This window comes from Bos grunniens, chromosome 21, assembly GCF_055505025.1.
Source record: "Bos grunniens cultivar Pamir isolate PY7600 chromosome 21, Bosgru_T2T1.0, whole genome shotgun sequence".
In the NCBI taxonomy this organism is placed as follows: Eukaryota; Metazoa; Chordata; class Mammalia; order Artiodactyla; family Bovidae; genus Bos; species Bos grunniens.
In genome coordinates, this window is record NC_141185.1 from 12196414 (window position 1) to 12206508 (window position 10095).

General features: G+C 53.3%; 1 protein-coding gene across 3 annotated transcripts in view; it reads left to right on the forward strand.

Annotated features, from left to right (window-relative positions):
- PRIMA1 (proline rich membrane anchor 1) overlaps positions 1 to 9853 on the forward strand; it is a 70905-nt gene extending 61052 nt beyond the window's left edge. For 2 of the 3 annotated variants that reach the window (XM_086363146.1, XM_086363147.1), the window contains exon 5: positions 6712 to 9853. In XM_086363146.1, coding sequence (XP_086219272.1) covers positions 6712 to 6814 — 103 coding nt within the window. In that variant the 3' untranslated portion in view covers positions 6815 to 9853. Of the gene's footprint in view, positions 1 to 3277; positions 3439 to 6711 lie in introns of all 3 variants that reach the window. The other variant, XR_015149449.1, reaches the window with a different exon arrangement.
- Positions 9854 to 10095: the final 242 nt, after the last annotated feature.

A 10095-nucleotide genomic window follows, 5' to 3' on the forward strand; every position in this document is an offset into this window, starting at 1 on the left:
AAGAGAGATCCCTGTGTTGTCTGAGCCAGAATACGCCTCTGTGGTCATAGGAGGAAGCTGTAGCTCAGGTCACAGAGGTTTCCAGCCTTCCTCTCACATTCTTTGAGGACTCAGGGAGCTGCCCTCCTGGCTTCCAGCTGAGTCCTTACTGCTCACTCAAGACCCAGCTCAAACACACCTCCTCAGTCATGGGGCCCTGGGCTGGGGTTGACCTTTCTTTCTTGCCAAGTTCTTTGAGTTGTAACTCTCCCTTGATTTGCATTTCTGCTTTCTGCTCTTAGGTAAGTTAAAAACAGTTGGTGTTTGCATGTTTGTGTGCTTGTGCACAAGTGTGTGAGTGACTGTGTGTGCACACACACACACATTAGAGGGGGAAGCTGTCGTCCGGTCTCACCCATGTTGTCTGTCCCCCACAGCGCCTGCCATGTGCCTGGCAGGTAGTAACTCTTCCATGACTTTCTGTGTCATGAATGGAAGCTTGTTGTGTAGATTTGAGAAATTCCACCTTTAAAACTGACTCATGGTAAAGAATCCACCTGCAATGCAGGAGATCCAGGTTCTATCGCTGGGTCTGGAAAATTCCCTGGAGAAGGAAATGGCAAGCCACTCCAGTATTCTTGCCTGGAGAATCCCATGGACAGAGGACCCTGGTGGGCTACAGTCCATGGGGTTTCAAGAGTTGGACATGAGTGAGCAACTAACACCTGTCTCCAAGGGGCCTGGGTGCTGTGGTAGGTGATGAAATCCCCTCCCAACAGTAGGAGGCAGGCTTAGGGGCCAGCTTCTCTGTGTGCCTGGGATCCTTGGTGCAGTGGGGCCGTGGAGCCCAGTGCTGGCAGATGGAAGACTCAGACAAGTCCCTGCTGCTTAGACCTTTCTATCCCCAAGAAACTCCATTCTCTTGGAACTCAGCTCTCCAGATACACTGGGTCAAGGTCATGGGGCAGTGTAAGGGGATAGATAGCAATTCCTCATACAAGGAGTCCTCAGTGGCTCCCACTGCACTCAGAATAAGATCCAGAGGCCTTGTCCTGCCAGCCGGTTCCCACGAAAGACCCGAGTCCCAGAACCTCTGCAGCACCATCTTTCAGCTGGCTCAACAGACATGACTGAACATGGAAGCCCTGGGCAGGGGGCGGGGGTAGGGGCAGTGAACACAGGGGGCTCAACTGAGTGGGGCTGCTCATCAGCCACATGCCTGGCTCACCTTCCCTGGTGATGGCAGAGGATTCAGGGCGAGAAATGGGCTGCTGCTTCTCATCTTCAGGGGACACCCTCAGAGGCCCAGAAAGGCTGTTTTGCTTTTTGTTTTTTTTTCGTTTCTTGACCCAGCTTTGGAGAAGTCTGTGGTGTACAGAGGTGTCTCATGGTGGAACTCTGTGTATGTGAGCGTGCATGGATGTGTGTGTGTGTATGTGTGTACAATGCATATGTATGCATGTGTGTATAGGCATGTATGAGTGTATATGTGCATGTCTGTGTGGATGTGTGTTATTGAATGTGCATATGGGCATGGATGTGTGTGTAGTGTGATGTGTGTGTGTGTGTTGGGGGTAGTACTGAGGTCCAGCCCCGGTTGGATCCAGGGATTCCCTCAGGATGACGGCGTTGGCGATTAGAATAGCGATAGCTTAATTAAGTATTAATTAGAGATATAAAGAGTGGTTAAATAGGGATAGCTCAGTGAGAAAATTCAGTGGAGAAAAGAGGCTGAATAACTTGGTTTACGTGGAAAACCAATAAAACTCCAAGACAAGGAGTTTGCATCACCTACGTAGGCCGCAGGCGTCCTCCCGTTCTCCCGAAGGAGAGGAGACACCAAGGCCTCCCCGGTCAGATCTTAGAAGCCCAGGCAAAATTAGTAGGCTTGACGAGCCTCCACGTTCCAGATGGGAATTCAGCCAGAAGGTGAGAGAAAGAACGACATGGGGAGACCAAGCTTCGGTGAGCAAGGCCCGTAGCTTTATTTTCAACAGGGGCTTTTATACCCTAAATTGCACACAGAGGATAATAGGGGGTGTGAAATCATGCAAAGTCAGCAGTCTTTGATCCTTATCGAAACCAGGGTTTCTTTTCTGCAAACTTATCGTATACAAATGGTTTAGGTGATTTACATCATCTTCTGGCCAGAAGGCCTGTTAACATTTTATGACTCTGACAAAGGTTTGTCAACCATAAGACTTATTTTCTCTAAGAGTAATTATTTTAAAGTTTGGCGTCATCCTCCAAAGGTGTTAGATAATGTTGCATTCCTATAGGGCAAAGGTGCAGTGGGTTTACAACAAAGGAAAGAATTTATTACCTTAAGGGTCTAAAGTTGTTAAAACCAAGGCCACTACTTATTTTTTCTACATACCAACTATATTAATTAATACACTTCCAAGGATACAATACAGGAGATGTGGAAACTTGGCAGCAAACATTGGCTCAACAATGAAATCTACTAGTTTTATTCTAACAATTTCTAACTCTCCGAGAGGCTCTATACTATTTGAATATCTTAAGCTTCCCGTGCCTTTCACAGTTGGGAGACTGTAAACAATCGTATGCATAGCTGTAGGAGTCCGGGTAAACCTGTCAGGCGAGTTAGAGAGCCATCTGAGGGGTTTGTGAACTAAAACACTCTTGTCACGCCCAGGAACTTTATTAACTGGATCTGTAAGTTAACTCTTTTTCAGAGAGAGAGATGGTGGTGGGGGACAGCCCCCCGTAAAGTCAGAGGAGTAGGTGAGAGCACAAAGCAGGAAAGTAGGCAGACTCTGGTTTTGGGGGTAGATGCTCGAGAATTTCCAGGGGGACTCCTGAGGCTCGATCCTGCCTTTGCATATGTCGAGCCTCCTTCCTCATGACCTTTGCCATGGGCGGAGTTCCTCACGCTGGCTCCTGGCAGGGTAGGCCATGGGGGGAGTCTGAGACCTTTAACCTCATGTCGCTAAGAACAGACCCTCAGTAGGCTGCAGGACACAAGAAACGAGCCAGCAGCCTCTACTCTCAGGCTCTCAGAGCTGTTCTTTGCCTCCAGCTCCCCCCACCCCTCACAGAGCAGGGGGCTGAAGGGGGAACCCATCACAGTGCTGTCAACAGGAACCACAAGGGGGTCCTGGCTCTCCCTGCCCGGGCATTCTGCTGGTGGCGAGCCATTAGGGCCACCCTCCAAGCAGAGAACATGGGACCCCCAGGGTGGGAGTTTTCTCGAGGTGGGAGGCCCCGCCCCATGGCATTTGGGAATCAGATGTGGAGCCAAGGAAAATCTCACTTTCCTTTTTCTTGGTTTTAGGAACCAGGCCATGTAGGCAGCCGTGTGTGCCCAGCTTTTCCCGCACCCAGGCAGACGGGCCTTTCTCTGGTTTAGCAGGAACCCCTGGTGGCTCACAGAGGGCCGTGCTGGGTCCCCACCAGCCGCCCTAGCACTCAGGAGCCCTGCAGGTTGCACATTAGGTAGGAAGTCTCTGCAGACTGGAGACCACTGGCAACAGGAGCAGCTCTGCACTGACCCTTTCCAACTGCATCATCCTGAGAACTAACATGACTTATGGAGCACTTACTGTGTGCCAGATGCTCCTTAAAGGGCTTGACATGCATTAACATATTTTTTAATCCTCCCCATAGGACTCTGAAATGGACCCCGTTGTTGTGCCCATTTTATAGACCAGGAAACTGAGGCATGGTGAGGTTAAGTGACTTGTCCAAGGTTACACAGCCAGAAAGTGGGAGAGCTGGGTTTAGTGAGCTAGACATCTGCTTCCCAGCCCTTCCGCAGAATCACCCTAAAGTGCTGTGCTGAGAGAGAGGATGGGGATGAGGGTAGGTGTTCAAGGCAGAGTGTTGTCCTGCTGTAGGTAAAATTCCAGTGTCCACCAGGCTCCAGTGAATCGCAGAAGGGCTTCGGGGATGGGCTGGGGCAGCAGCCCAGGGAGCAGAGTGGCTGACAGCTCAGCTCCATAAGGGAGGGGAGCAGACCAAGTGTACTTCGCAGGAGAGCCCTTGGGACAGCCCATTCTCCCCTCGCCACACCCAGGTTCTTGGACTGCTCCTGAGAGGTGCTGCACTAGCCAAAAGGTGCCCTCTTTGCTGGATGGAGCCCCACTGAGACCCCCTTTCCTGCCTGGGAAGCTGGCTGAGCCATTGAGAAGGCATTGAGAATCCCCCTGGGATTCTCTCCTGGTCCTGACCCCAGTGTCCCTCCAGCCACCATCCCCTCCACCCAAGCCCCAGGAATAGGGGTCTTGCAGCCAGCAGCCTGGCTTTAGAAATGTCTCCTCTCCTCCTGGCAAAAGGAATCCTACTCATTTACTACCCTCTCCCTAAAAAAGGCTGGAACTCTGTGCCCGCCAGGCTCTACCCATCTCCCTTGTAAGTTCCAGGATTCCTTCATCTTGGCATTATCTACCCTCAAAGGCCCTTAAGCCTCATCGCCCCTGTCCTTACCCGTTTTAATAGACTTTTCAGACCTAGCCCAAGACTGAATATTTTAGGGAGAAAAGCAGAAAAATCTTTGGGCCCAGAGATTTTTGGGGGGAGAGGGGGCAGAGATTTTTGTCTTGATTTTCTGGAATTCTGATTCTGACAAAATCCCTCTATATTGATGATAAATTTAGGAATGTCAATTAAGTCCCTGCAGGGCCTCATGTTGGGGGCCACACAGGATCTCGCTGTAAAAAAATGCACCCCTCACCCCCAGTTTTCCAGGTTAGGTAGACCTCACTGAGTCAGAAATCAAGCCCACACAGCAAGGTCAGAACTGCTTGAGGCCCCTGGAAAGGGGTGGGTGGGAGGGAGGAAGAGTAAGAGAAACAGAGGAAGAAAGGTCCTGGGGAGAGGGAGACTCAGAGTCTGTCATTTCCAGGAGCCCATCACAAACAAGGCAATTCATCTGAGCCTTTTCTGAGTTTCAGAAAGTGTCTGTGAGCATCTATAAAAATGGGGTTGGGGGGCCCTAGAACACAGTATGTGCTGGATTAAAGCAAGATGACACAGGCTTCTGGGAGCAGGGTCCTGAGAACTTTGGGGAATCTCCAAGAGGAGGGTGGCAGAGGGCCTTCCCAAGGTGATTGGACCACAGGGCCCATTTGGGGATGGAGGGCAGAGAAGGCCTGCTTTATCATCAGGAGCAGCAGAATGGTGATTCAGTAGAAAGATGTCTGGGTCAAGACATGGTAGGAGTGAGTGGTGCTCCAAGCCCACCACAAACTGGTGGGGGGTCATCGGGCAAGTCATAGCTCTCCCAAAGCCTCAGCTTCCCCATGAAATGAATCTCGCAACTTCAGGCCTGGCTTCTTCAGGAGACCATTGTGAGAGGGGACAAGACAACCTGTGGCTGCTCATCGTGTCGCCTCTGAACAGGCCTGATAGTCCCATCCCCCTGAAACTACTGATAACTACCGCACAGACCCTCCCTCCCCTAAACTAATCGCCAACAGCCTTATCCCACAGGCATCAAACTGTCACTGCCTCCCAGTCCTCTCGCTGGGTTTGGGGAGGCGCTAGGGACATTTGAGAAGGCAGAAGCAATCAGTCCCTAGGCTTTCAACGATGACTGTAAACATTCAGTTTAGTGAACACACAATGATACAGGAGGTGACCGAGCTGTCACCTCTTGGGCCTCAGGTCCACCCAAGAGACAGCAGGATTGTACCATGGGGTCAGTCTACCCAGCATGTATGGCGTGGACCCATCAGGAGGCTGTGGTCACTCAGGCCTGGGGCCAGGAGCTAAAGCCCTTCTGAACCCCAAAAGAGAGGAGGTGGCATCTGAGCCAGGCTGGAAAGCAATGCTGCGAATTCAGTCTCAGCAAGTGAGCACAAGCCTTCTCAAAACTTCCCTCCCAGCCTTCCCCATGCCCAGCGTGCCTAGGAGGAATGGCTCCTGGGGCTAAAGGGCCTTTGAAATGAGCTTCCAGCGGTGCAACATGAAGTGTTTGAGAACCACGGGTGTGCACTGATTTAGTCTGGACATTCACCATCATCCTCACCACCATTTCCCTCTCTGCCATCACCATGACGATCACTGCCATCCACTACACCACCGTTTCTGTTACCGCTGTCATCACCACCATCCACCACCATCACCGTCACCGTCAGCACCGCTGTCCCCTCCACCACCAGCATCACCATCACTGTCATCACCACCATCAACTCCACCATCGTCACCACCACCACCTCCCTTACTATCACCACCATCTCCGCCCACCATCGCCACTGCCTTTACCGTCAATGCCACCACCCCTACCATCACCATCCCCACCTCCACCGCCATGACCAGCAACAGCACTACCACCACCCACCTCATCACATTTTCCTCTTGCCTTTGACCACCCAGAGATAAGACTACAAAGCCCAACCATGAGCACCTCGCCTCTTTTAACCCTCTGCACCCCCAATATTCATCTTCATGTCGATTTGCTCATATCAAAGAGATCAACCGAAGGCTGACCAGAGAGCATACCAAGCTGAGCATACATCGTGGTTTGTCCAGAACAGTTCCAAGTCACACCTATCTTCCCTGCTTTGTTATTCACTATGCCCTGGTTGCCTGACACAGTATATGGTTACCCTATAACATAAGACTACAAGGACTAGCGCCCCAAGGAAGCTGACCTGGACCAGAGCCTGGTGGGGTAACTGGGAGGGTAAGATACGCCCCCACCAGCTGCTGATAACTAATGGGTGTGCCTGCCTCCCCCTCCTTTGCCTTCCCTACTCCTGCCCCCAGGAAACCCCTGAGAAAAGAGGAGAATGGCACTGGCGTTGCTGAGTACCCTATGACTTCCTCGCAGAGCAGCAAAGGGGTGGACGCGAACAGCGCTGTGGTATGAGTCCGTAGGCCCCGGACTGCTGGCCAGAGGGATGCCTTGGTGGTGCTGGTGGAGGCGGGAAAGCAGGTGGACACGAGCTGACACTGGGCTTGTCCAGGACTTCATCGCCTTGCAGGCTTCGAGCCTCCCAAAGGAGAAAGCCTCCTTTGCCCAGCCTCGCCCCTTGGTCAGCCCACAGCGCGGATGCTGCAGACACCAGGCTGAGCCAGCAGGCAGCAGTCTCTGGGGTAGCGCCGCCATCCGATGCCCCATATCTCTTCCTCGTCTTGTGTCTGATCCGTGGACTGTCCCCCGGCTGGTGCCCAAAGCACACACCCAAGGAAGGCCGGGAGCCTGTCTGCTGGGGCGAAGAGGTCCCCCCCCCCTTTCGCCTAAAGGAAACCTCCCCTCCCCACCAGGAAGCCCACCTTCTTCTTCCCCGACCACGCCGTTCCCGACAGAAGCCATGGGCACAGCCACGAGACGTCCCGGTTCAAAGGTGCTCCCACCCATCCTCCCGCCGCCCTGTTGCTGTCTCAGTCTTCAGGGCCTGCCTTCACCCTCCCACCTCCATCACAGGCCCCTGCCTCCTGACTCCACCACGGGGGGCTGTGCGCCTTGTCTGCAGAGTCCAGACTGAGCCGAGAAGCCCGTTACACCCCCGGGTGGGGTCTGACCGTCCAGGGCTAAACGACGCCCTGAACCCCAGGCCTGGGGCCCTGGAAGGACGGGGGCCACTACCCCTGTCCTCAGACTCACTCCCACACCTGACCCTCAGAGGACCTGACGCTTCCCTGTGAGCCAGGCCCTGCCTTCCCCTGGCAGAGGCCACCCCCATGCCAACCCCACCACCGGCACTCCGGCCTGGGCCCCCGACGCTCCCTGAGGCCTGGTACTCCCCTGAGAGCCCCCAGGCCTGCCATCATCCCGAGGGAGCCAGTGTGCTTCTGTGGCTGCCTTGAATGTCCCTTGTGTTCTGAAAGTGCTGAGCCCTCTGGAGTGGTTGGTGGACGAAGGGAAGGAAAGGAGACGGGAGGAGAGGGACCCTCCCGGCCTGGTGACCCCGTCTACTGGCGGAGTGACCCCCACCTGCCAGCCTGTTTCGCTGGTGGCCAGTCACTCTGTGGGCACATCACTGGGGCCCTGGAGACAGCAGCCTTGTGCTTTTGCACTCCCGGAGGGTTGCAAGAACACTTCTGGCCCTTGATTCCCTCACCCTCCATGCACTTGCATGGAGGAACCCATCACAGCCAGCGGCTCCACTCTCTGGCTATGCAGGGTCCGAGCCGGGGACCCTGTCTGTCTCCCAGCCCACAAGTGTCAGCTGTTCTCTGGAGGGCGTCTGGGCCACAGGTGAGACTTTCACATCCAGGGGAGACTGACAGACTGAAAACCAATCCCCGTTTGGGCTGAACCTTGAAACATCCATCATCCGGCAGCCCTGGTGCCCACAGAGGTGTCTGTGTGCCGAGAGCAGGGGAGAAGGTGAATGCGCCCTGACCTTGGCCCAGGTCCTGTCGCCAGGTCAGTGACTGCAGGCTGAGGACAGGCCCCGGGCAGAGCCTCCAGAAAGGGTCTTCCCTTCTTTTCAGTGTTCCCCGTGTGAGGACTGGGTTTGGCTCTGGACTGGCTTTTGCTCTCCCTGTGCGACCCCTGTGCACCTTAGCATGGAGCCACCTGTGGCCTTCCTCCCTGCCCCCACCCAGTGGGTACTCTGGTTCGTGCCCTCCACTTGCCAAGGATGCAGAGCTGAGTGAAAAGCAGGCCAGAGGCTGTGGGCCCTCAGCGGGACAGACCCCACCCCAGAGTACTTTCCTCACTGCCTGCAGCTCCTGTTGAGTCCCCTGCCTGTTCCCTGAGCAGACACCCAGGCAGGACCCCAGGCTGACGCACACACTTTTCTGGGTCCAGAAGTGATGCGAGAGCATCTTTGGCCAGAGGGAAGAATCCTGGCTAAGCGGTCGTGGAGCCCTGGGCAGTCAGTCTGGGGGGACATTGAGGGAGGCTGGGCACACCCCAACTTTTGCAAAAGCTCACTGATCCCACCTTCCCCAACCTGGGCTTAAACCTGAGTGGCTCAGATTTTGCAATTAATCCTCCAGCCCCAGCCAGGCTCCCCAGAAAACCATCAGTCCTTCACTCTGGAGCTACTGTCTGCTTCCCTGGGGACACACAGCCCGGGCTCTGTGCAAAGCTAACATTTGCACATAAATTCCCCCAAATTGAGTTTGTCAAATCTCCTCTCACCCAGTCTTTTCTTCTTTACTAAGAAAAGACCCCAGTTTTTAAAAGAGAACAAACCCAGAACCGGCCATTTGGAAGACAGCCCTCACGGGTGCAGCGAGAGAGCCCCCATGGATTTTCAGCTTAATCAACAGAAGATCCCTAAAACCACCCACCCTGGTATTTGAGCTTAAACTTAAATTTCAGGAACGTATCTTCAGCCCCTCAACACGGACCAATCCTCAGGCTAGCCTGAACTTTCGAGAGTTCAGACTCTCGAAAGGAAAGGCACATTCCTCTTCTGCATTTTCTCAAATAGATATTTTTCGACCGTCTCCTGTCAAGCCCAGCTTTAGAATGGCATATAAGATCTTCCAGAGGTTTCAGGTGTTGCTTAGATGCTTCTAAAGCAAGTTTTGGAAGAAAGACTAATAGCTGTAAAAATAGACATATATATTATATACAGTTATATATATTTAAAGACATATCTATCTATCTATATATATATAATTACTGTACTCTCTGAATCTGTACAAAGTATGATTTCAACAGCCCAGGTAGTGTGCGATATCTAATGCATGAATGTAAATACCCTCAGACCTGCCTTCCTCATGGTTGCTAAGAGTGCACGGGAAGAAGCCTCCTGTTCCCAGTTCTGTCTCAATGGACCAATACACACGTGGGTGCCCTCCTGTCCACCGCCGAGCCTCTGATGTTGATTCTGTGCTGACATGTTGTGCAGCAAGCAGGACAGGCAGCGTGGAGTGTGGGCTACATGCTGCTTACGAGGAAGAAAGCACCATGCCTTTTTATTTTCAATAAAAATATACTTATGAAGATGGCTGTCTGTTGTCATTTGTGGTGGGGGCTTGGCCCCGGGCAGAGTGGGAAGGAGCGAGCAGACAGTGCACAGGTGTGGTCCTCCCTTGAGGCCCTGCTACAGACCCAGGTACCTGGGATATGGCTGGTCTTGGTCCCTTGCCTGCCTGGTTTCTATATGGTTTCATCGTAATTCCCTGAGGTCGGCATTTATGGGGATTCCAAGGTACTCAGCTTTTCCCTCACCCCCCATCCGGCCA